Source organism: Symphalangus syndactylus, chromosome 18 (assembly GCF_028878055.3).
Source record: "Symphalangus syndactylus isolate Jambi chromosome 18, NHGRI_mSymSyn1-v2.1_pri, whole genome shotgun sequence".
NCBI classification, from domain to species: Eukaryota; Metazoa; Chordata; class Mammalia; order Primates; family Hylobatidae; genus Symphalangus; species Symphalangus syndactylus.
This window is the reverse complement of record NC_072440.2, coordinates 15,607,002-15,633,533: the sequence shown is the minus strand read 5'-3', so window position 1 is coordinate 15,633,533 and position 26,532 is coordinate 15,607,002. Positions and strand designations below refer to the sequence as shown.

The 26,532-nt window shown below is 53.0% G+C and overlaps 1 protein-coding gene across 4 annotated transcripts in view; it reads left to right on the top strand.

Annotated features, from left to right (window-relative positions):
- PARVB (parvin beta) overlaps window positions 1-26,532 on the top strand; it is a 141,446-nt gene that overhangs the window by 46,891 nt on the left and 68,023 nt on the right. For all 4 annotated transcript variants that reach the window (XM_055254021.2, XM_063622995.1, XM_055254024.2 and 1 more), the window contains exon 2: window positions 22,334-22,423. In XM_055254021.2, the coding sequence (XP_055109996.1) occupies window positions 22,334-22,423 (90 nt within the window). The remainder of the gene's footprint in view (window positions 1-22,333; window positions 22,424-26,532) is intronic.

The window sequence follows — 26,532 nt, the reverse complement described above, 5'->3', positions numbered from 1 at the left end:
CCCCCATGGCCTATTGATAACCTCCCAGCCACTACCTATGCTCCTAGAGGCCCTGACTGGAATCCCTGTCCTCACCCAGTGAGTTTGTCACCTCCTTCCAAACTTCATGTCCTCTGTTGCAGTTGAGGACCTGGAAGTCATGATTGGGCTCATTAATGATGGATGTTTATTTTGAATTCTTAACTAAAACAAGGAGGAATCACATCCTAGATCCATGTTTTACTAGTTGTGGGACCTTGACTTTCCCAAGGTCTACTTTCCTTGTCAGTAAAATGGCAATAATCGGGGTAACCCATACCTCAGTCACCGAGGAGCCCTGCAGGCGTCCATACCTGGCCCAAAGCCAGGACCCGGGAAGGGAGACGCAGCTGGGCGGCCTCTTCTGCGTCTCTGCCAGTTGCTGGCTTGGATTCTAACACCCTCTTTCCTTCCCTCCCTCCCTCCCTCCCTCGCTCTCTGCCAGTGGGATCCAAGACCATGAGAACGTTTGAAGGTTTCTCAAATGTCTGTGACTGCCCCACGTCTGTCGTTTGGTGGAAAGGACTTTGTAATTGAATGGAGTCAGTTGCAATGTGAATGTCATGTGGAGCTGCTTTTCAAACTTGGCAAGGCCTTGCTGTGTGAGCCACTGTTTCCGGATCTGTAGAACCCTTCCTCCCCTGTCCCCCTTTCTGGGCTATTGGGAGGCTGAGTGAGTTCGTCATGAGGCCCCCGAAAGATAGCTTCCATGCCCTGTGGAGCTGAGTCCCCGAGTCTCTGTCCCCACCTCACAGGCCTCTCTCACCACCCTTTTGGGTTGGTGAATTTCAAGTTGGGCATCAGATAGGACAAGGGAAGGGGACTGGAGAAGGAAGAGCCGACAGTTTGCCCTCAGGACTTCAGAGTCACTGTTTTTTGTTTGTTTGATTTTTTGAGATGGAGTCTCGCCCTGTTGCCCAGGCTGGAGTGCAGGGGCGTGATCTCATCTCACCGCAACCTCCACCTTCTGGGTTCAAGCGATTCTCCTGCCTTAGCCTCCTGAGTAGCTGGGATTACAAGTGCACGCCACCATGCCTAGCTAATTTTTATATTTTTAATGGAGATGGGGGTTTCACCATGTTGGCCAGGCTTGTCTCGAACTCCTGACCTCAAGTCATCCGCCCACCTCGGCCTCCAAAAGTGCTGGTATTACAGGTGTGAGCCACCGTGCCTGGCCCAGAGTCACCCTTTCTTTTTGTGCCTTATTAGACATCTTCCTGCTACAGGACAGCCCAGAGCAAAGGAACAAGTTTCCATCATGAATAAGTCCCCTACTTACTAGGGATGTGGGGATAAAGGACTGGAACTCTCTTACTTCACCCTGCAGGGCAAACTCCTTCAAGACTCAGCTCCAGGAAGCCTCCCTGGACTACTACACTCCCTCCCGAGCCCCCAGCCTTCTCACATACCTCCCTTATGTGTCTCCTGGGTGCTGGAGCCCTCAGAGCAGGGCCTGTATCTGAGTCCCCCTGTGGCCCACCCAGTGCCCCGTGCCAGGCCTGACCATAGTGGATGTCACTAAGCAGTTGTTGGATGAGTGAATGAACAAATGCAAACTAGGCCCAATCTTATCAAATTATACTAGAGTAATTGTATAAAAAACCAGACTTCTTTAAGTGGAGGAAATTTAAAGTTAGAAGTGGGCTGGGCACAATGGCTCACACCTATAATGCTAGCACTTTGGGAGGCTGAGGCGGGCGGATCACCTGAGGTCGGGGGTTCGAGACCAGCCAGCCTGACCAACATAGCGAAACCCATCTCTATTAAAAATAACAAAATTTAGCTGGGCATGGCGGCGCATCCTTGTAATCCCAGCTACTCTGGAAGCTGAGGCAGGAGAATCACTTGAACCCGGGAGGCAGAGGTTGCAGTGAGCGGAGGTCGTGCCATTGCACTCCAGCCTAGACGACAGAGTGAGAGTCAGTCTCAAAAAAAAGAAGGGAATGAATACGACCATACCTGCTTTTCCAGCTCCTGACTCTTAAAAAACCTCTCGAATACCAATGCCAAATAAAGGGAACCGAGAGATGAAAGGTGTCACTGTCATGATCTTCTTCAGATGCAGAAATTTCTGTGCAGCTGAGGAGGTGGGGCCTGCTTGCCCCCCTTTGAATTTTGGGGTGTACTTGAGCAGAAGCATTCATTGCTTGGAGAAAGCAGAGGAGACCCCAGAAGCACTTCCCTCTGAAAGGGAGAAGCAGGTAGGCCAAGGCAGCGGTTCTGGGACCAGCTCTGGGGCCACCTGCTTTTCCCACACTAGGTCTGTGGCGTGCTCAGCGGCTAGCCTGCACACAGGAGATCCTCAAAACAGATGAGCGACCATGGTTGCCATTTTTACACTCCCTCATTTAATCCGCAGCACCGGAGGAGGTGTGATTATGGTGTGTATTTTGTGCAGCCATTTGGTGGACACCTACCGAGGACCCGCCGTGGGGCAGGCTGCCGCATGGGCTCTGAGGATGCTGACGAGGACCCTTATTGGGGATCCTCTATTCAGGTTGAAGACAGTTTATGAAAACATAAGGTAACAGAATGGCCGACTCCGAGGCAGGAGCCTGGGGTGTGTGAGTGGGGGTCCTGGAAGGGGTCACTGGAAGCCAGAGGAGGAATGGTCCTCTGAGGCTGGCCAAGGCTCCCAGCAGAGAGATGGGGGCATGGGCAGAAGCCTGTCATGCCAGTGAGCCCTGGCATTTCTGAGCCCGATCGGTTCTGTTGCCCGCACGACGGCCTGGGTGAGCAACGCTGACAGGAGACCCCCGCCTTAGCAGCATGTCTCCTGGGCTCTGGCTAGTGACGCCTCCTGGCAGCAGCTGTCCAGGCCACACAGGATGCTGGCTACATGCTTGGCTGGTCTGGCCATCCCTGCATGGCCCCGCTGTCACTGGTATCTGGAGATCACACCCGGCCAGAGCCCAGTGGCTTCCCTGCCTGCCACCCTCGGATGCTTCCTTGGGGAGGGAGGGTGCCCTGTTTCCAAGGCAACCCTAGGTGGGAGGCCAGGGCTTCGGGCAAGCTGCTAAGCTTTTCACAGCCCTGGGAGTGAGGACCAGGGCGGGCTGACCCTGGCCTGTGGGGTAGAATTAGTAGAGGAAGATCCCCACCATCCCTGAGAAGAGGAGGGGGATGGGGTGGGGAACATTAGACAGTGTTCACTGCCCCTCCCTCAGCTTCCCAGCTGCCCACGGCAGTCCCAGGCCAGGCCAGTGTGGGCGTGGGGGGCAGTTAGAGCATGGCCGTGTGGTGTGCCAGCACGCGGTGCAACAGCCAAGACAATGGAGTCGTCCCCTGCCCTTGGGCCCTTCCCTCCACCCCACCTCATGTCTGCACTAGGTGAGGAAGCAGAGGACGGAGGAGCCCGGTGGGCTCCGGGAGCTCTGGGGACTCCTGATTCGGTGGGGACAGGGCTTCCCCGCCTCAACACTGAGGATTCTTGGTTGTGGAGCTCTCCTGAGCATTGCGGGGTGTTTAGGGGCATCCCTGGCCTCTACACACGAGATGTCAGTTGTGACAACCCAAAGTGTCTGCAGATGCCACTACATTCCCTCCCAGTGTGGGGGTGGAGGAATCGTCACCGGTGAGATCCACTGAGCTGAGAGGCTCCCCGGAAGCAGGGGGTGAGGGAAGGGAAGGCCCTGGGCCCTGGAGACATGGATGCCTGCCTGGGACTCACACAAACACGCACGCACATGCACGCATGCATGCACTCACTCATATGCACACATGTTCATGTATGCACCCACAGTGACCCTGAAGGGACACCCCTGCTGCTCTTTTAAATAATCTTTTAACCAGACTATTTTTAGAGCACTTTCAAGTTCACAGCAGAATTGAGTGGAAGGTGCAGAGATTTCCCGTGAGTGCATGCCCCCCCCATCGATGTCCGCACCAGAGGGTGCATCTGTGGTACCTGGTGCACCCATGTGGCCACATCAGGGCCCACCCAGAGTCCACAGTTTCCATGAGGGGCCCCTCTTGGCATTGGAGATTGTGTAAGGACAGGGACCCCCATGGTAGCATCATCCAGGGCAGTGTTACTGCCCTGAGATCCCCGTGCCCCACCTGCTCATCCCTGTCTCCCTGTCACTCCTGGCAACCTCTGCTCCTTTCACTGTCTCCGTAGTTTTGCCTGCCCCACAGGGTCGTGTAGTTGGGATCACACTGTCTGCAGCCTTTTCAGACTGGTGTTTCACTCAGTGAGATGCATTTAAGTTTCCTCCACGCCTTTTCACAGTTGACGGCACATTTCTTCTTAGTTCTGAGTGGCTCTTTCTCCATTGTCTAGATGGATCCATTTGTTCCCTGTTCGCCTCCCAGAGGATCCGCTGCTCTTGCTGCTGATACATAGCCCGGGCACTGTGGAGTTGGGATGGAGCAGTCGAGCTGGGATCAGAGCCCAGGCCCCTGCCCTGAGGTTGGAGCACTCTGACTGCACCTGGCCTAGGCCTGTGCGTTGTCTAAACTGATGGCCGTGGGGCAGGGGACCTGGAGCGCAAGGCAGGAGGGGATGCTGAAGGGGGCAGGTGGGGACGGGACTTGCGAGTGTCCGGAAGGAGGACCGCCTGCCTCAACCCAGGGCTGGTCTGTGGAGGCCAGAGCGCTCAGCCCCTCAATGCTAGGCCTGTTGTGAGTTTCTCCATGAGGTGGCCCTCTCAGAAAGAGTGGCTCCACAGCAGCTGAGTTGGGGGCCCCATGGCAGCTGAGTCGGGGACTCCATGGCAGCTGAGTTGGGGGATGCCTGTCCTTGTAGAGACTGTCACCTCTAGGAATGGTGAAAGAGCGGCCACCTGCAGCCCTGTGTCCTCTTTCTAGTCCTCTGTCTTGTAAGCCTGGTCCCCAGTGGCCCCAGTCCTCCCCTGCCACAAATCCGTTCTCCTCAGAAATCTGTTCTTCTCAGAAATCCGTTCTCCTCTCCTCTTTCAGGCCTAGAGACAGGCTCTTCCCTCCGGAGGGTGCAGTCCAGGGGTTCTGGTAAGATACAGAGACCAGCCTCAACACAGCAGGAAACAAATGCACAGTTCTTCAAGATCACGTGCAGCTGTGTGTGGGGTGTGTTTTGAAGGGCAATGGCAGGAGCAGTGTATGCCTCATGGTGCAGGGAGCATGAGTTGTTCATAGGCGTGCCTGGGTCCTGGGTCTCTGTGCACCCTCCTCTAGATTCATGGGGCATCGGCCCACCGTGAGATAGATAAGCCAAGGTGCCTGCCCCTTTCTCAGGTGAGATGCTGAGGGCCAGAAGCATGCTGCTGTGTCCCATGGAGGAGGTGGCCTGCCCCAACTCCCCTGCACCGTAGGGAGAGTGCCCACAGGCTGGGGGCTGGGGCTGGGTCCTGTGCCCCCTCCCCAGCCCTCAGTATGTGGCTCACTGAGGTGCGTGCCAGAATGTTGGGCACATCCTGTCTGAGACCAGCTTGGCTAGAAGTGAATTATGATCAGAACACCACAAGCTGTGTGGCCTGGGTCCCCCTTTGGTTGACACTCTTGAGTATGGGTCCTGTGCCTGCCCAGGGCCAAGCAGCAGGTGCGACCAGGCCTGCCCTGGGGCGGCATGGGTTGTGCTAGTGTCCTGGGGCCACTGTAACAAAGCACCACAAACTGGGTTGCTGAAACAACAGAAACATAGTCTGTCACAGTTTTAGAGGCTGGAAGTCCAAGATCAAGGTGTCAGCTGGGCCGTGCTCCCTCCAGGGTCTGGGAGGATCCTGCTTGGCCTCTTCCAGGCTGTGGTGGCTCTGGTGTTCCCTGCCGTGGGCCACATTGCTCCAGCCTCTGCCCCCCTCTTCACGTGGGTCTCCTTCTCCATCTGTGTCTCTGTCCTCGCCTCTTCTTGTAAGGACACCCGTCATTGGATTAGGCCCACCCTAATGACCTCATCTGAAACTTGATTACATCTGCAAAGACCCTGCTTCCAAATAAGGCCACAGTCACAGGTGTCGGGGGCTAGGACTCCAGCACGCCTTTTAGGGGAGACACAATGCAATACACAGCACACGGTGAGGTCTTCCAGATCCCCAGGCCTGTCTTCGTCCATACCGCCGGGTGACACTGAGAAGGGTGAAGTCGGCTCACGAGTCCTGGCCAGGATGTGACGGGGAGTCACCAGGTGGGTGCCGGGGAGGTGTGAAGCTCTGCAGGGGATTGGGGAACCACACGTCATCGCCCACATGTGACTTTAAACCTTAGAGATGATATTGGAGGGGTGGAGTTACTCTTTTTTTTTCTTTTGAGACAGTGTCTCGTTCTGTCATCCAGGCTGGTGTGCAATGGTCCTAGCAATTCTCCTGCCTCAGCCTCCCGAGTAGCTGGTATTACAGGCGCCCACCACGACACTTGGCTAATTTTTGTATTTTTAGTTGAGACGGGTTTTCACCATGTTGGCCAGGCTGGTCTCAAGCTCCTGAGCTCAGTGATCCGCCCACCTCGGCCTCCTGAAGTGCTGGAGGATAGTTACACTTTACAGCTAGGGAAACAGTCTTGCTTGGTGACATGATAGAGACACCAGGTCCCTTGAGGACGGGGGGCCATTTGCAGAGCCGTGTGATGGAAGGAGCCTGAATTTGGAGCCCCAGGCTTACAGCGTGGGTCCTTGTCACATGTCCTGTGAGCTCTGTTTGCATCCTTAGGCAAGCTACTGCGTTGAACTAGCTGGACACAGTGTGTCTGTCTCTGCCTCTTCCAGAGAAGTCCTCACTTAAGGTTGTGTCACTGTTTTTACTGATGTTGGAACTGGCGCTTGGAGATGTGAACTTTCCCAAGGCCACACACCCAGATGAGTGGTTAGACCCGGACCTGCCTAACTCCAGCATGTCTTTTTCGGGGGGACGCAATTAAATCCACAGCATGGACTGAGTTCCCCTCTTCTCTGCCACCATCCTGACCTTTTCCTGGCCAGGGTTACCATGTCAGGGCAGGCATGGGGGAAGGGGTAAGGGAGGTATCTGGACCTAGTAAAAGGCTCTGGCCCTCCTGCTTCCTCTTGTAAGGACCCTGTCAATCACATCGGGCCCCCTGAATAACCAGGCTAATCTCCCACCCCAGGGTCCTTACCTAATCACATCTACAGAGTACCCCTCTTGCCACGTAAAGTCACAGGTTCCTGGGACTTGATGTGAACTTCTTTGCAGGCACCATGATCTAGCCTTCCATAGAGGCAGTGACAGATGGAGTAGAACATAGGTCCTTTGAGTATTTATTTATTTAAGACGGAGTCTCACTCTGTCACCCAGGCTGGAGTGCAATGGTGAGATCTCAGCTCACTGTGGCCTCTGACTCCCGGGTTCAAGCGATCCTCCTGCCTCAGCCTCCCAAGTAACTAGGATTATAGGCACAGACCACCAAGTCCAGCTAATTTTTTTTGTATTTTTAATAGAGACGAGGTTTTACCATGTTGGCCAGGCTGGTCTCAAACTCTTGACCTAAGGTGATCCACCTGCCTCGGCCTCCCAAAGTGCTGGGATAACAGGCATGAGCCACTGTGCCCGGCCCCTGTGAGTTTTTACAAGAGACACTGCAGTAGAGAGAATGCTAGAGTCCTCAAACCTTGATTCAGTCGTTCATGAATTCACCAAGCACTCACGATTCCTGCGATGTGTGTCCTCTTCTTTGCCAGCCTGCTGGTGTGCTCCTGGTGCTTGGTCCACCATAGATGGGTGTGCTTGGTCCGGGAGGCTGATGGTGCTGACATCTGGGCTGATATTTACTGTTTTTAGTGACTTGAATGACGTCCATGCAGAAGAGCTAGTGCACCATGCTTGCATTTGAAAATGCCCGGGCTGCTGCCTGACAACCTGGTAGGCCAGTACTTGGAGGGACAGTAGCAGGATTGAGAAGCCATCTGTGTCACATGTTCTTGGGGACAAAGAGGAGACACAGGCTCAAGGAGCAGCAAGGTTTGTGGGACACAGCTGTGTCCGAAAATGTCAAGCAATTAGCACATCCCTGCCTACTTCCTATGAACCCATTAAATCCCCAGGCTGAGGAGGACAGAGGGTGAGGGGATCTGACCCCACACTCAGCCCTTAAGCCAGCGGCTGCTGTGCTAAGCCATTCTGAGAAGCCACCGGTGGAGAACTGACTTCAGGTCTTGCTGACTGTGAGGCCATCCAGTTGTTTTTGCACATTGAAAACAATACATTGCACTTTGGGAGGCCGAGGTGGGTGGATCACTTGAGGTCAGGAGTTCGAGACCAGCCTGGCCAACATGGTGAAACCCCATCTCTACTAAAGACACAAAAATTAGCCGGGCATGGTGGTGGATGCCTGTAATCCCAGCTACTTGGGAGGCTGAGGCAGGAAGATCGCTCGAACCCAGGATGTGGTGGAGTTGAAGTGAGCCGAGATTGTGCCACTGCACTCCAGCCTGGGGGACAGAGCAAGAGTCCTTCTAAGAAAAAACATTGTTCCAGATTTGCTAATAAGGAGCCAACCTCCTCAGACCTTGGTGTCACAGGAGAATGGCCTGCGGCAGCCTTGGGGCCAGTTGTGATTTTATCCACAGTGTTGGTCAGATGCGTCTTCTGTGCTTGTTTAATATTCATTCTGCTTGTGTGAACAAAGCCATGTCAGTTTCAGTAACCCTTGTGCCATGGGGCACCCGGTGTGGAGCAGGGCTCAGTAAAACTGCTGCAAAGAATGTTCCAGGCCTTTTGAAATTACGTGGAGTTGCTGGGGCTCTCTTGAGGCTGTTAATTTACTTAGGGCTGCTGTGACAAAATACCACAAATCCAGTAGCTTAAACCAACACAAATCTATTATTTTACAGTTCTGGAGGTCAGGAGTCCTAACGTCAAGGTGGCGGCAGGGCTGGTTCCTTCCGGAGGCTCCAGGGGAGAATCCCGTTCCTTGCCTTTTCCAACTTGCAGAGGCACCTGCGTTCCTTAGTGCCTGGCCTCTTCCTCTGTCTTCAAAGCCATCTCCTGATCTTTCTCTGTCTCCCTCGCCACACCTCCTCTGGCTCTGGCCCTCCTGCTTCCTCTTGTAAGGACCCTGTTAATCACATTGGGCCCCCTGCATAATCCAGGCTAATCTCCCACCCCAAGGTCCTTACCTAATCACATCTGCAAAGTCCCCCTCTTGCCATGTAAAGTCACAGGTTCCTGGGACTTGATGTGGACATCTTTGCAGGGACCACGATCCAGCCTTCCATAGAGAGAGTGACAGATGGCGTAGAAAGTACATCCTTTGAGTTTTTATGGGAGACACTGCAGTAGAGAGAATGGTAGAGTCCCGAAACCCTGATTCATTTGTTCATGAATTCACCGAGTGTTCACTGAGCACCTGCCTCAGTCCAGGCGTCATGTTGGGAGAGCGGGAGACAGAGCAGGCCACGCATCTGTCCTTTCAGAGCACTGTAGATGCAAATCCTGTAGCACAGATGCACAGATGTGCCCTAGACCGATAATGCCTCGAAAGGAGAGGAATGGAAATGGGTGTGAGGAGTGGGGAACCTGACCTGCTTTGTGCGGTCACAGAGGGACTCTCCACCTGCCGTCATCCCTCCATCCCTCGTTTGGGGCTGTTCCTCCAAAGGTGCAGTCTCCAGCAGGGGTGTGGGGACCGCTGTGGGCCGTGAAGGCCTTTCTCCTTTGCTGCTGTGGGCATTGCATCTGTTCCTGATGGGTAGAGCTGTCTGTGCCCGGTGGGGCCCAAGGCAGTGCCATGGTGGTTCTTTGAGTATCTCAGGTGGGAACTGAGCTGCCAGCACCAGAGGCCAGTGGCTTCCAGCACTCCCCAAAGCCACCTGCTTTTGGAAGGGGCCTGTCTGCGAAGCATGCGGGGTCCTCCTGTTGGGGGAAGCTTTCATGGCGGCATCTGTGTCTCTTCTGCACGGGAGACAGCCGCTAGAGGGCGCCGTCCTTCTGGCCTTTCCCACGTCCCCGTTTCTACGGCAGGTGCACAGTAGAGCCTTTTTTTTTTTCTAATGACTTAATGATTTAATCTTCTTATTTTCTCAGCAGACAACGCTTTGGACTTCCCTGGATACATTGGGATGTTACCAGTCAGATTAATTAATACGAGTTTCACAACTCGGGAACCAGCGAACGTGCTTTTCCAGACTTAGCTTCTGCACGGCCGTTTCTGCTTTCCTTTATGAAGTGCATTTCTCTAAGAGCCTGGCAGTCTCATGGGGCTCGTCTGTTGCTGGAAGTGAGCAGCGGGTTCCATTGCCCCTCGCCTCGGTGGGGCTAGCTGTGCAGCTTGCCGGCAAGTGGCTGGGCTCGGAGGGGCGGTGACGGTGACACACGCCAGGGGAAAGGTCGGCATCCTCTTCTGAGAATTGTTTCTTTTGGGTTTCACACCCCGCCCCCACCTTCTGCTGCCTCGAGGCTCTTTTCTCCTTATTATTAATTAATGACAGATTTCATGACCAGTGACTGAAATCATTTGGAAGTACCCCCTGAAAGCCAGCGTGATGGGTTGGAGAAATGTGACAAACGCAGCCTCTGAAAATCACAGAGGCAGAGGCTTGCGTTGAAGGACTTGCTAAGGAATTAGGATGAGAGTGATCAGGAGGCAGTGGCCGCTGGGCACTGGAGCTGAGGGTGAGGGGCCGAGAAAACGGGAGGCAAATGGGGTAGCTCTTTTTTGGGGCGGGGGAGGCTGGCTTTGGGGATGTGTATCCCACTGTTCACCGCAAGGTGGGGGCATTGGGCGGTAGGTTCCAGTGCTCCGGAAGGGTGGCAATTGAAGGCAGGAATTAAAGAAGTTGGCCGGGTGCGGTGGCTCGTGCCTGCAATCCCAGCACTTTGGGAGGCCGAGGCAGGTGGATCACTTGGAATCAGGAGTTCAAGATCCTCCTGGCCAACATAGTGAAACCTCGTCTCTACTAAAAATACAAAAATTAGCTGGGTGTGGTGGTGCACGCTTGTAATCCCAGCTACTCAGGAGGCTGAGGCAGGAGGATCGCTTGAATCCGGGAGGTAGAGGTTGCAGTGAGCCAAGATTGAGCCACTGCACTCCAGCCTGGGCGACAGAGAAAGACTCCGTCTCAAAAAAAAAAAAACAAAAAAGCCAAAAAAACTAAAACCAAACAAACAAAAAAAACTGACTCACGTGGCTTTCAGTCTGAGAAACCAATCAGATCATCGTTGTCTCTAAAGAATGTGTCCTCCTTTGTAGACAAGAAGCTCACCGGCCCCTCCATGCCCCAGTTTCTCGCCAGGGTGGGTTAGACAGCCAACCTGACATTTTACTGTGCACCTAGAAGTCTTTCTTCCTATTCTCCTTCCCACAGAGGATTCATTTTTCTGTGGTTCTAACATTTTCCTGATCATCCCAGGGACAAAGGGGAAGAAAAGACCGTGTTTCTGGGCCAAGGGAATCATCTGTTTAACATGGGCTTCGGAGCTTTTCTTTACATTTCTACGTAAGCAACTTTTCGTATTCAGAAGACCCAGTTTCCCTGAGCCAGATGGGCTCCTTCCATCTTGGTGGTCTGTATTTCAGATGCCTGCAGCAGGTGGCTGGTCGGAATGCACACCCCAGGAGGTGAGGTTGGGCGGATGTTGCCTCCGGGGCTGCTTGTACTAGCAAGTCCCTAATTGCGGAGCGGACTCCTTCCTCCTGAGCGCGTCAGCCTCTGCGTGGCCACATCAGAGTAATTGGGTTCCTGGTGACCCACGACTGCCAGGCTAATGGAAACCTTAATGGAAACCCTCTTTTTCCACCCAATTAAGTGGCTGGAGGTGGGATGCTATGTGAGAGCCATCCATTTCAGTTCCCTGACTTTCTCTTGTAGAAATTATCTTTGTAGCTCCATTTGGCCTACATAAGCTTAGCATTTATGTTCATTCATTCATTCATTCCACAGATATTCACAGAGCAGTTATCCATGTGCCGGGTTTTACGCAGGATGCGAGGCCATGGTCATGAATGGGACCTGGCCCCTGTGCACTCCTTGCGGGGTCAGGGGGATGCAGGGAGGTGAGCACAGCCCACAATCACGTGATTGGGGAATAGGGTTTGTCATTGTCACATGCACAGGGAGCTGTGGGAACCCAGAGGAGGGGCCCAAACTGCACCCAGGGATAGAGGATGTGCAGAGTGTGCTTTCCGGACAGGTGGGAAGTGGGTGGAGCTAGCTGATCTAAAGTGAAGGGCATTTCAGGTTGTGGGGACAGTCGAGGCAGAGGGGCAGAGATACGACCTACAGAAGTGTCCTGGAATGGCCTCATCAGACGATGAGTGTGGAAGCATGGGAGCTGCAGCTGGATTCATGAGAGGAGGGGTCTGCTCATGAAGAGTCATTGGGTGCCACTATGAAGGGTTTGCATTTTACCCTGGAGCTGGGGGGAGCCATGAGGTGCACTGCAGCAGGGAGTGACCAACGCCAGCTTTGTGTATTGGAAGGATTTCTCCATCAGACAGGACTCTCTTGGTTTGCAAAGGACAGAAAACCCAACTCAAAATGGCTTAAAAGCAAAACAGAATTCACTGGTACATTTGACAGAATGGTCCATGGGGTTGGATGGCCTCAGGTAAGGCTTGATCCAGCACATAGAAGGTGTTGCTAGATCCTAGATTCTGTTCTCCCCTTCCCTGAGCTCTTTCGATCTGGTGCCTTCATCTTCAGGCTCTGTATAGTGGTAAGATGATGGGCTGGCTTCAACCTCCATCTTTTCTGGGTCAAGGCCAGTGGGAAGGAGTGCCTGTCTCATTCTCTATTCCTGGTAAAGTCTCAGTGCAGCTCATTAGCTCTAACTGGGCCATGCCCATCCCTGACTGTGTTCCTGGGAGGCCAGTGTGCCAGCTGGCTTTGTCCTGGGATGCCTGCTCCACCCCAGAGCTGAACTACAAGGCCCGAGCATGGTGGCAGGAGGGGGGGCTGTCTCCGAGGGAGGCTGAGTCTTGTTTGCCTGAAAGGATCAATGGATGCTGGAGAAGAAAAGCAATGGTGTCTAGAACAGTCACCTCCAGAAGGGGAGAGGCTGGGCTGGGGTGGGAAGAGTTTAGGGTAGGGCTTGCAGGGGCCAAGGTGGCCATCCTGGTGAGGGAGCCCCACTGGCCAACCCAAGAATAGGGCACGAGATGTGAGCCTGTCAAGGGTACTCCCAGGTCTGGCATCTTGGTTCTTTCCTCTGTGTTCTTGGCACAGACCCTCATTCCAGGGCCTTTGCTGTCACCCATAGTCTCAGAGTCATGTTATTATTCCGCAGTCATCTGTGGGGGTGGGACCGTGCCGGGCTTTCCCTCCCCAGCTTCCTCCCTCCTTCAGGGTAGCTCACTGTGTCCCCTCAGGCAGCCAGTGCTGCTGGGAGAGGCCCGAGGCTCCTTCTGGGTCTCGGAGCCATTTCTGTGGTTGAACCCAGTGTGCGTCCTTCCCTGTAGAATTGGCTGCCACTTCGTTTCCTTTAGGGCCCCCACTGCACCCTGTGCATAACCCTGCCAGGACATCTGTTTATTTTCCATTCTTGTAGCTTTATTTTTATTTCAAAAGGAGCACAAGAACACAGTCTGGTGGCAAAGCCTCCCTCTGTCTCCTCCTTACCTTCAGCCACTGGGCCCTTGCATCAGTAATGCTGCTCTTGTCGTTCTGGAGCGTGCCCTTTCATTCCTTTTTCTGTGAATTTTGATACATACACATAGAAATACATAGTGCTGAGTTTTCTAGTTGTATTTTTTACATAAACATCATGCCCTATTTATTTTAAAGTGTCTCACCATGTTGCCCAGGCTGGACTTGAACCCCTGGGCTCGAGTGATCCTCCCACCCCAGCTCCAAGTAGCTGGGACCACAGATGTACACCACCCCCCCCAGCCTTTGCTGAATTGTTCTGCAACATGTTTTTTTTTTTTTTAATTTTTGGGACAGGATCTGGCTTTGTCACCCAGGCTGGAGTGCAGTGGCATGATCTTGGCTCACTGCAACCTCCACTTCTTGGCTTCAGACTTTCTTCTCAGCCTCCTGGGTAGCTGGGACTACAGATTCACACCATTCCTGGCTAATTTTTGCATTTTGTATAGAGATGGGGTTTTGCCTTGTTGCCCAGCCTGGTCTCGAACTCCTGAGCTCCAGCCATCCACCCACCTCAGCCTCCCAAAGTGCTGGGATTATAGGTGTGAGCCACTGCACCTGGCCCAACCTGCTTTTGCTTTTTAAAAAAATCTCAACACCATGCTATGTATTGCACTTAATTAATTGTGCATTGAATCCTTCATGAGCCTTCTGTGCTAGGTGCGAGGTTGGCTGCTGGGTGGAAGTGACCAGGATACATGCAGACTCTCCACAGTGCAAGGGCAGGACCTGCCCAGCCCCGTGCCCAGCCCTTTGGCATCCATCTGCCAGTGTTAGTTAGATCAGCAGGCTGTCATGCCCAAGGCTTACTGCCACCTGAATAGGACAGGGCTTCAGCAGTGAGCTCCTGATGTGGAGTCCGCGCCACCTGTTGACCTTTGGATTTACCTTATTGAAATGTTCACACATTTCTTTTAGCTTCTGAACTGATTTCATCTTGAGAAATGGGCTGAAACCTCGTGTCCCAGCAGAACAGCCCCATAAATCAGATGTTCAAGCTGAGCGATCCTTCCGGTTTGGGCCACAGTCACGGGGCTTTCTTACTCCTCTAGTCATGTTAGCACCGTTCAGAAACTCATCCATGGCTTAGAGATGACAGTGAGTTACATGTACATAAATACACCGAGCTGATTACCCTGGGCCAGCATCCTGCATGACAAGGCCCACATCCATTTCTCAGTAAAAACAAACTACATCTGCCACTTGAAAGGTCAAGAAGTGCTTTCTTGTACGTTGTGCTCCGTGGATCACTGGAAGTCCTTTCCCTCTTTTCCCATATCTGGGCCAGGAGGAGCAGCTGCTCTCTGGCACTGTTAGCCTTTGCTGCCTTTTACCCTAGGCAAGACACTTTGTCATTCCTCCGATTTGTAATCCCAAGAACCTTGGAGATTGGGCTTGGAGTTCGTAACCTCCTGGGGAGGGCCAGGCCTCCCATTTCAAGGCCTTTGCATGTGTGATGTGCCAACAATGGCTCAGCCCTTTGAATTATGATCCACGGCTACTTCCAATCACCTTCTTTCTGGATGTCAGAAAAGACTGCCCAACAGCATCTCCTCCCAGCTGCCGAGGCTGATGATGTTTTTATTCTTATTCAGATCTCAGGTCTTATTTTAACTCCACTGAGCTGCAAGATCTTCACTGAAGTATGACTGGACTTATTTTTAGAAGAACTGCTCTGTTAAGAAGACCTTCGTGCCTGATGAATTTAATTATTCTGATAAATTACAGCTTCTACGAAGAAACCACACCCCTCTGAGTACAGATGGAAGTTGGAAAATTCATAGAAAGCTGTCATTTCCTGGCAGAGACCTGGAAAACCTCATTTAACAGAGATGTCTTTGGGTTCCTGCTTAAGCCTAGGCGAAGGATCCCGATGCCCCCTCCCCAGCTGGGAAGAGGAGCTGGTGGCGTGGGTTGGCACAGAGCCGCACCTTTCTTTCTCCTCCTATATCCTCCCGCAAGCTCCGAAGACCACTCTGTTTCTTTGAGAAGGATCCGTTGTAACTAGAACTGGGTAGGGCTTGAAAAGGGCTGGTTAAGTGTTTAAAATTGAGGCAGCTTTCCTGCCATTTCCAAGTTCTTTTAGATGTGCAGGGATGGAGAATGGCTGTTTTTGTTGGGGTTTTCTCTTTGATCCTGGTTCAGACGGGCCCTCTGAAATTTCTCGCCCTGATCTTTTGTTCTCTATGAAAACCAGGAATTGCACGGATGGTGTAAAAGTCCCCATAGGTGGTAAAGCATCTGTGCTGTGTTGAAATGACACGCTTAGAAAAGTGTCAGAAAATGGAGTTGCCATTGCTGTGGCCCCCCAGGGCCTGTGGCTCAGCCTCGATTGGGCCTTTGTGTCTGGGCCAGACCCTCCAGGCAAGCCCCCAGTGAGGCTCTTGGGCCCATCATTGCAGTGGTGCCTCGCCATCCCCCATGTCCTGCCCTGGTTCCCCTAGTGGAGCAAGAAGCTGATCAGACTTTGTGTTTTCAGATTTCTTCTCTCCATTAAGGTAACCTTGTTCTTCTTGTTCTTTAAACTAGCCTGCTTTCAAAGTTGTTTTCCTAATAATATCAAAAGGGGGAAAAAAAGCGGCCTGAAAATCCTTTTTTGGGAAAGAGCCTAGGCATAAATAAATAAATACAACCATACAAAGAAGATTAAGAAAAAAATCAAAGATGAAACCTTCGCATTTGGCCTGAGGTATAAATGGCAGGCTTTTTATGACATGCTTTTAGTTTTTGATTCTCTTTCTTTCCTTTCATGTTCTTGTCATTCCAAATCAGGAACGATGGTGGTTTTTTTTTTTTCTTTTTTTTAAACCTTGCCCAATCTTTGGGTGGAAGCTTTGGAAGCCGCACATACTCCACCATTACAGTTACTCAAAGCTGACGCTTCCCGAGGGGCGGCTGCATGCCGGCGACTGTGCCGAGTGTGTGTCTCATTGAATCTTTGTGATCTCTCTGAGGTATGTTAGGCCCCACTTTACAGACGGAAACTGAGGCACACAGAGCCATCAAATAGCTTGCCCAAGATCACATACCTTGTCAGTGGTCAAGCTGGGATCTAAAACCAGCAGCCTGGCTCTGGGGTTCTAAGCCCTCTGTTGTGCTGCTCCTTGAATATATTAAAAGGCCTACTATGTGCAGGAACTGGGTTGGCACTGGCAGGAAGGGAAGTTCGGGAAGGAGATAGTTACATGGCTGTGTGGCTTGAGCTGGGGAGAGGGGAACACCCAGGAGGGCTTCTTGGAGGAGGCAGCCAGTAAGATGAGGTTGAAGATAGGTAGGATTTAGTAGGGCACAGTGAGGTGCAAGATCAGGTAGAACTGGCTTTAGTCCTGACTCTGGGGCTTCACATCTAACAGCACAGGACCAGCCACTCCCTCACAGACTTGTTTATTTATTATTATTTTTGAGACAGACGGAGTCTCGCTCTGTTGCCCAGGCTGGAGTGAAGTGGCACAACCTTGGCTCACTGCTACCTCCACCTCCCAGGTTCAAGCAATTCTTATGCTTCAGCCGCCCAAGTAGCTGGGATTGCAGGTGCCCACCGCCACGCCTGACTAATATTTGTATTTTTAGTAGAGACAGAGTTTCATCATGTTGGCCAGGCTGGTCTCGAAGTCCTGACCTCAGGTGATTTGCCCACCTTGGCCTCCCAGAGTGCTGGAATTACAGGTTTGAGCCACCGTGCCCGGCCTCCCTCAGACTCGTTAGGAGACAAGGTGAATGGCTGGCATGGAAGACGCCCTGCACATACTAGGTGCTCAGGAAATGTTAGTGGTGCGCTCCCCCTTTCCCATGGACAGTCAGCAATATGGGTTGGACATGTATGTCCTGTAATCCGAGGTTGTGTGCCCTCTGGCTGGCCCACAAAATTTGAATTAATGGCTCATATTTATAAATGGGGAGATTCCACACCAAACCCCACATTTCCAGCTTTTCTTGAAAACTCAGATCTGGTGACTGCAGCCTGCACTTCCCACTCTGCCGTCCCGGGCTGAGCGAGGAGTGCCCGTCTCCAGAGACAGTGTGCCAAGGGGCCCTCATCCTATCAAATGCCCTCCTGTCTCTCTCTTCCTACCTGGCCCCCCATGCAGGCCACAGAGTGCGGTGCTGCAGGTGAAGTCTGCTGCAGTGGGAACGAGTTGGCATCGACTCCCTCGTGGCTGGCTGCTGGGTTTCGTGTGGGCAGAGACATCCATCTTAGAACAATGCAGACACTCAGGAAAGCAAGCATAAGGCGGTCTTTTTCCCTTAATCACCCATCTCATGAAATCAAGCCCCAGTCCCTTGGAAGCTCACACCCTCCACACCCTCTAGACACTGAGAGAATGCATGCCAGCATGCTTGTGCCAGCGTGCCTGTGCCAGCACACCCGGGCCAGCACACCCGGGCCAGCAGATCTTTCTCTGTGACTGAAGACAGTCAGCACTTCACATCTTTGAAGGGTTTGTCTTTCTGGCAAGTGGACCGGTACTTTAAAAACCAAAACATTCCTGGGATTCACTGAAAGCCACTAAACTGGCACCGTTCAGGCGGTGGGGGGAGTCGGGGGAGGGGGCAAGCCAAGGGTGTGAGAGGAGCCCCTCCTTCCAAAAATCACACCGATCCTCTGAAGATGACGATCAGATCCAGGCTGCAAGTTCCTCTGCAAAGGAGCTGTGTCCATAAGGGAACCCAGACTGCAAAATATAGCAAGGCCCGGAAGGGCGTCCCTCAAACCTTCATGGGGTTCAGCTTTGGACATGCTGGCTCTGGCTTGTCTCCACTGCACTCTGCACAGAGCCCCGAAGGCCCTTTCCTTAGTCTGGCCATATTTCAAGGCCAGTTCAATTGCTGCCTCCTCCAGGGAGCCCTCCATGCTTCTCTGTGGAATGGGGGACCTCGCCTGCCTTGTGGTCACTCTTCCTCCAGTTTGTGTCTCTCTTGGACCCTGTACATCCACAGCCGCCTCTCCCACTTGCAGGGAGTGGTTTGTGGGCCATGTGTGGGTGCTCACGATTCCCCTTATTCCTCAGGAAATGTGAGGAATTTCCCGTGAGGCCGGTATTCCCACCACCCCATGTTACAGATGGGGAAACTGAGGCTTAGGTGAGGGGACTTCCCCGAGGCCACACACCAGCAAGCGGCAATGCGAGATTTGGACTGGGGCTCTGTGGCCACAGGCCTGGGCTCCTCCTGCCAGCCGAGGGGTCTGCCAGCCTGTGCCCCCCTCCTCCCGGTCCCCGAAGCCTTTGCTTCCCTCAGGCCAGCGTGCATAACCAGCCCCTTCAGAACGCGCTGCTGAACAGGCCCTGGGCGGCGTTCGTGAGTGCGTTTCTCATTTATTAAGGTCACAAAATCCCTGGCCCTGTTTAGTGTCATTTTTGATGTTCAAGGGAGGTGTTGAAATCTGTTTTGATGTGACCCAATTTCTAGGCTTTCAAAGTGCGGCTCCTGTCCTCTTCCCTCTCTGTGTTTTTGAAATCAGGTGAGCAGGGCTGCCTTGAAGCGTTGACCACCTGCCCCGAGGTCTCCCTCCCCACCCCTCAGGCCCAGGCACATGGGTGCAGTGCCAGCTCTCGGGCCTTGCCACGAGGACTCACGGGCGTAGCCCACCCGTATGATCCTCCACACTTAGGGAAACTGGGTCTTTTGTTCTTCCTCTGCCATCAGTGTGAGTACTGCAGGCAGCTGTGCTGGACGGGACCTCCCTGCACCTGTTGTGTCCTCCTATGATGGCAGCCAGGACATGGAACGTCCACCCTGACCCCCTGTGCTCCAGGGCTATCATATTCCCAAGGATTTCTGTGAAAAATCACTTTTCCCTGTTTCGTTTCTGCCTTTTAAGACTCTCTGCTGGTTACAACTCTCTTTGTAACTAGTTATGTGGTACAAATACTTGCTGAAATTTGGTCCCTGTTTTCTCAGCTGATCTGGGTGACCTGTGGGGGATCTTCTGGAGTATTTTTAGGGAGGTGAGGCAGAGGGAGACTCAAAACTCTATGTCTGTCTAATTTCCCTGTGAAGGTATTTGACATTTGTCCACTGCTGGTGCAGAGTTACGCTAAGGATTTTGGAAATTCAAGGATGAGTGGTGCCTGGATCTTCCCTTAGGATGCTGGCTGTGGGTGGAGGACAGTGTATGTTGGCAGCCAGGCTGGCTCGCGGCTGGAATGTGGGTTACCTGGAGAGGGCCTACTTTTTTTTTTTTTTTTTTTTTTTGCTATTTAAAAAAATTTTTGTAAAATAGACATAACATAAACTTTACCATCTTAGCCATTTTCAAGAAGAGATTTCACTGGTATTAAGTACGTTCTCATTGTGCAGCCATCACCACCACCCATCCACAGAACTCTTTCATCTTTCCAAACTGAAATTCCGCCATCATTCAACACTACCTCTCTATTTGCTACTTCCCCCTGTCCCTGGCAGCCACCAGACTGCTTTCTCCTCTGTGCATTTGTCTACTCGAGGGACCTCCTATTGGTGGAACTGTACAGTGTTTGACTTTCTGTGTCTGGCTTATTTCACTGAGCATAACATTCTCAAGGTTCACCCATGCTGTAGCCTGGTCTGAATGTCCTTCCTTTTTAAGGCTGGATAATATTCTATTGTATACGTGGACTACGTTTTGCTTACTCATTCATCTGGTGTTCTCAAATGCCAAGACTCAGTGACTGCAGCAGTGCCCGAAGGCTCCCTCGAATCAAAAAACTTCCTAACCCCAACCTGTACCTAGGCTGTGATACTCCTGCATCAGGCAGTCCTCCAGGATAAGGTGCCTGTTTAAGATGCAAATATATTACCTTGGGGCGAGTGGGTAACTGGCATCCTGGGGCCCCGCTGCCATTGTCCTTATGAGGGAGGGAGGTTGTGTTGTCCTGGAAGTTGGGTCCATGGTTGCGTCCTGAGAGTCCCATCATGTGCCATGCTCTGGGCTGGGGACTCGACGTTCGTGGTTTGGTTACATTTAGCCCTTCCAAAGACCTTGGCATTTTTGCAGTGTTACCTATAAATTCCATGTGAGAAACATGGGTTATTTCCACTTTTTTTTTTTTTGAGATGGAGTCTCACTCTGTCACCAGGCTGGAGTGCAGTGGTGTGATCTTGGCTCACTGCAATCTCCGCCTCCTGGGTTCAAGCAATTCTCCCACCTCAGCCTTCTGAGTAGCTGGGACTACAGGCACCTGCCACCACGCCCAGCTAATTTTTGTATTTTTAGTACAGACAAGGTTTCACCATGTTGGCCAGGATGGTCTCGATCTCTTGACCTCGTGATCCGCCTGCCTCAGCCTCCTAAAGTGCTGGGATTACAGGCGTCAGCCACCACACCCGGCCTGGGTTATTTCTACTTTTGGGCTATTTTGAGTCGTGCAGCTATGAACATGGGAGTAAAAGAGGGTCCGCTTTTTAAGAAGCTGAGTATCAGGGCCTTTGCTGACATGAGAGGAGCTGGCATTGTCCTTATGAAGGATGGAGGTTGTGTCGTCCTGAAAGCTGGGTCCACAGGTGTGTCCCGAGAGCCCAGCACGTGCCATGCTCTGGGCTGGATGCTCGACATTCATGGTTACATTCAGCCCTTCTAAAGGCCCTAGCGTTGTTACAGTATTACCTATAAATGCCATATGGAGAAACAAGTGCAGAGAGGTGAGTGGGATGTACCTGGGGTCTCACGGCCAGCACGGGTGGGACCCCACTGGCCTGCTGCTCCAAAGCCATCGTGCCACACTCCCTTGCTGTTCCATCACCTGCCACTGTGGAGGCTGGATGTCCAGAGCTGGAGGTGTTCAAGGTTCGAGGTGATTCTGGTGTTAAAAGAGGAAATACCATGTTACTTCTGAACCTGTTTCATGGAGAAGGAGGTACAGATCCGGGCACACTGGCCTGGGTACTTTTGCAGCATGTGATCAGGGACTGCTCCCCAGCGGCCCTCCAGCAGTGCCATGAAAGCGGCCAGGGCCCTACCTCCATCCGGCACCATGGACGCATCTTGGGGCTGGAACCTGGAGTCCCACATGCAGCAGGGACTGAGGCTGTGACTGTGGAAACAGCGTGACATTACAGAAGCAAGGGTTTTGGTGCCTGGCGTCTGTGTGGGTGGGTATTCCTCGCTGGTGGATGTGGCTGAAATGCCTGGAGGGTCTCACTGGTGTAGGGAGATGAGGGGTCGTTTGTGGTTCTGAGATTGTCCCTAATCACTGGGCATTCCAGATCCTGTAACTGTTCAGCACTCCCTTGAGACGGGAGCTCATGGTGTCTCTGACGTGGAGCTCTCTTTATTAGATTCCGTTGCATGTTCCAGCCATCCTGACCTGTGTGTTCCATCAGATTTCTTTCCCTGTGAATGTGGCCATCACCAGTGACCCCATTTTCAACTCCAGATTCACCTGTATGCATGACTGGAGGGGGTTAGCATCTTGAGTCCATGGTTTAGGACAGAGCCCCCTGGCAGAGGGAGGGAAGCCCCACTCTCTCATGCCCCATCGCTGTGGTCCATGCTTTGTCTGCCTCAGCAGCCTTGGTCAGATCTGGAAGCATCTGGAGGCATCTGGAAGCTTTGGTATCTTAGTTATGAGTTTCAAAGGGCAGTAAAAGCAGACTGGCAGAGCTCGGCGAGGCCTGGGAACTATGTGGGCTGGGGAGGAACTGAAGAATGTATTCTTGGTTCGCAGCATTTTTCCCTCCGACTCTTTCTGGGCAACAGCCCTTTTAGGAATGTTTGTTAAATGCTGAAAAAACAGGAATGGATTTCTCTCCGCATCCACAGCCAACATGTGAGGCCACGGCACTCCGTGTATACTAACCTGGTTTTTCTTTCCTTTTGCTCAACAGTGAGTGACCTGCAGGAAGAAGGCAAGAATGCCATCAACTCACCGATGTCCCCCGCCCTGGTGGATGTTCACCCTGAAGACACCCAGCTCGGTACGGGGGTGTTCCTCCGCTCCCTGCCCTGAGACAGTTGAGCTTCCGTGGCACTAAGCTGGTCTTGGGGAGGCCAATGAGGAGCCCGATAGATCTGGCCTCTTGATCAGATGCTGGGAGCATTTGGGAGTCTAAGTTCTTAGCTCAAGGTCATGTTTAGAAAAGTCCATTGGGAAAAGCAAGTCCTTCTTTAAGGGTTTCTGCCCTAGTCTTAAAACATAAGTTTTATTATTCAGGTGGTGAAGCCAACAGATTGGGAGAAGACTGACTTGAAAAGATATTTTGTTAAACTCATAGTTCTGAAAGGAGGTGTAGAAGGCCACTCAGGGCCATGCCATGCCATGCCACGTCACGCCACGCCATGCCACGCCACACCATGCCAAGCCATGCCACACCATACCACGCCACACCACACCACACCATACCACAGAAGGCCACATGGAAAGCACTAGTGTCAGGCAGAGGCAGAAGGAGCAAGGCCAATGCCTTTATTTTATATTTTATGTATATTTGTTTTGAGTTAGAGTCTCACTCTGTCACCCAAGCTGGGGTGCAGTGATATGATCACAGCTCACGGCAGCCTTGACCGTCCAGGTTCAAGGGATCCTCCTGCCTTAGCCTCCTGAGTAGCTGGGACTACAGGCATGTGCCACCCTGCCCACCTAACTTTTTAACTTTTTTGTAGAGATGGGGTCTTGCCATGTTGCTCAGGCTGGTCTCCAACTCCTGGGCTCAAGCAGTTCTCCTGCCTCGGTTTCCCAAAGTGCAGGGACTACAGGTATGAGCCACTGAGCCTGGCCCCAACACCCTTACTGTGGCTTTCTCTGAAGGAATGGGCAAGGCTGGGTGAACAGGCCTAGGCCTGGCTTGTTGGAACCATTTCAGTGGGCTTTGGGGTGCAGAAGCTGTCCTGTCTTCTCAGTAAGAAGACTCTTCTTCTTCCACACCACGTGGCGTGGCATGGTATGGTGTGGCGTGGCGTGGCATGTCCCCAGGGCCAGGGGAGATTAGGGTGAGGATATTGGCTGGGAGTATAGGAGCCCCGTGAGAGCCCAAGGAAAGGGGTGGCTGGGGGCTCTGGGCTCTGGGGCTCAGGCTCTGAGTGGTTTACATATGAAAGGTGTGCTCACAGAGGGTGGTTTACCATCTCTAGAATTAGCTCGCCCTGGAGGTGCAGTCTCTCCAGAGTCAGCAAGGCCCCAAGATGCCAAGCATCAGAAAATACAGAAAACAGGCCGGGGGCAGTGGCTCATGCCTGTAATCCCAGCACTTTGGAAGGCCAAAGTGGGCGGATCACTTGAGGTCAGGAGTTTGAGATCAGCCTGGCCAACACGGCGAAACCGCGTCTCTCCTAAGAATACAAAAATTAGCTGGGTGTGGCTAGCCTGTAATCCCAGCTACTCTGGAGGCTGAGGCAGGAGAATCGCTTGAACCCAGGATTGGGATGTTGCAGTGAGCCGAGATCGTACCACTGCACTCCAACCTGGGTGACAGAGCGAGACGTCTCAAAGAAAAAAAAAAGAAGAAAATGCAAAACACAACTAATGTGCTTCTTCCCTTTGGGCCAGCCAGAGCTGCCTGCAGCCTGGGCTTACAGGGTGGGCCCTGCCAAATGGCCCAGGCCCCTGCGCTCACTGCCTGATGTAATGGGTAACAGCCAAGACACATTTTCCTTAAACTGTGTTTTGGGATGCAGCTGATCTGGAAGGCGATTAGGGAACATTCTGCTTATTTCCAAACCCTGGTTCAAAGGGAGGTCCCGGTTCATCCCTTTTTTGTGGTTTCTGTGACGAGGCCAGGCCAGCAAGAGCTTACGGGGGAGAAATGCCAACACAAGTTCAGCCGCCAGCCGACCCGAAGCCAGAGCTGGCGGCGCTGCCTGAGGTCTCACCGGGGTCCACGGGGCTTCCTCTCCCTCTGCTTAGAAGAGAGTGGCCCCGCCAGGCTAGGTGGCTCAGGCCTGTAATCTTGGCACTTTGGGAGGCCATGGCGGGTGGATCACCTGAGGTCAGGAGTTCGAGACCAGCCTGGCTAACATGGCAAAACTCTGTCTCTACTAAAAAATACAAAAATTGGCTGGATGTGATGCCAAACGCCAGAAATCCCAGCTACTTGGGAGGCTAAGGCAGGAGAATCGCTTGAACCCGTGAGGCAGAGGTTGCAGTGAGCCGAGGTTGCACCATTGTACTCCAGCCTGGGCAACAAGAACGAAACTCCATCTCATAAAATAATAAAATAAAATAATTAGCCAGGCATGGTGGCACGCGCCTATAGTCCCAGCTACGCAGGAGGCTGAGGTGGGAGGATTGCCTGAGTCTGAAGAGGTTGAGGCTACCGTGAGCCAAGATCACACCACTGCACTCTAGCCTGGGCAACAGAGTGAGACCCTGTCTCAAAAAATAATAATAATTGAATTCACTCACTGAATATTTGCACAGCAACTGACTCTTTCTGAAGTCCTCTTTGTATATTTCATATCCTTTGGGCTCATAAATGTCATCATTGTAGCGAATATCGGGGGTCCACTGTGAATGCTTCTACTCCTCAGTCCCTTCAGTGACCCTGTGAGGTGGGTTGTATCATTATCCCCATTGTACAGATGGGGAAGCTGAGGCACAGATCTAAGATCACGGAGATCACTAATAAGTGCCAAAGTCTTGAACCCTGGGCATTTTGCCCCCAGAGCTAGGCTCCTCCCCTTGCTCTAGACCCTCTCAGTGAAGATGGTGGCCCTCATCAGAGGTAGGTAGGACATGTCCCCGTCCTTGGGCACGTTTTATTGCAGCCGGTGGATGCTCTGCTGTGATGCACAAGGTGGGGAGGGCGGGGGCTTGGTTCCCACAAAACACTGGTGCAGAGATACCACCCTGGCCTCTGGGCGCTGCTTCTCCTCTGACTGAAGTGGAGAGAAGCCCGATCCAGGCTCACCCAGCCTGTGTGGACCCAGACCTGCTGAAGATTCTGAGCCCATGTCTGACCCCCCAGCACCCCCTGGACTGGGCAGCACTTGCTGTACCCACTGTGGTGTTCTGGGACTGTGGGCTCCTTGAGGGGTCCTGCCTCAGTCTCGGAGCCACCGAGAGGAGCATGGCACAGTTTAGACCACCAAAGTCACACAGCTCAGAGATGGCACGGCTCCTGGTGTCTGCTCTCAGCTTCCTTTCAGGAAAAACAAGGAGGCTCTCACAGCCCTCTTCTTCTCTCTCAGAGTCCCTTGAGTCCTGTTTCTCAATGCAGGATGTCAGAAAGTCCCAGGGCACTTGGCAATGAGGGTTCCTGGCCACCGCAAGACCTACCAAATGGGAGTATGCGGGCCCAGGCCCCTCTGCTTTAAACATGCCCCCAGTGACTCTGGGGCCCACTGAGGTTTGGGAATTGCTCCCCTCTAGGCCACGTGAGCAGCCCCTAGCAGACGGAGGGCCATGATGTGCAGTGGCCCGCGGGGGCTTCATGTCCAGGGTCCCAGGTCAAGGCGAGCAGGTCATGAATGCTGACAGGTAGCAAGGGCTGACCGTGAGCTCCGGAGCCCCCAGATACAGAGGTTCCTCATCTGGAGCAAGCGCCTGCTCTGAGTCAGGCCCTTGCCCTGTGAGACGCAGCTGCTCCCTGGTCTGTGCAGAGCCTCTGATCCTGGCCTACTGTCACCATCATCAGGTGACCAGGAGATCCTGGTGGGATCTGCAGACACAGACACACCACCACACACAGCTGCCTGCCTGGGGCCTGCCGCCCACCCTCTCAGGCCCACTGTCCTCCTCTAGGCGGGGTCAGGAATGAAAGCTACCCCACGGGGACAGTTAAAGACTGGAGATGCCTCTGAGAAAGTGTTTGGTGACACTAAGGCTTGAAACGGTGTCTCTGTCCTCCACCTTTCACAGTCTCTATGTCAGACACCCCGTTCCTCTCGGTGGCCCTGCTGACTTAGGCAGGACCCCTCAAGGAGCACGCAGTCCTGGGACATCCGAGCCGCCACGGCACGCTGCCCGGTCCAGGGGATGTCAGGGGGTCGGATGTGGGCTCAGAGCCTTCAGGAGGGAGTAGCGAGTTCCCTGTGGGGGCCACATGAACTGGGCGGGCCCGAATCTTGCTTCTCCTCAGTTCAGCGAGAG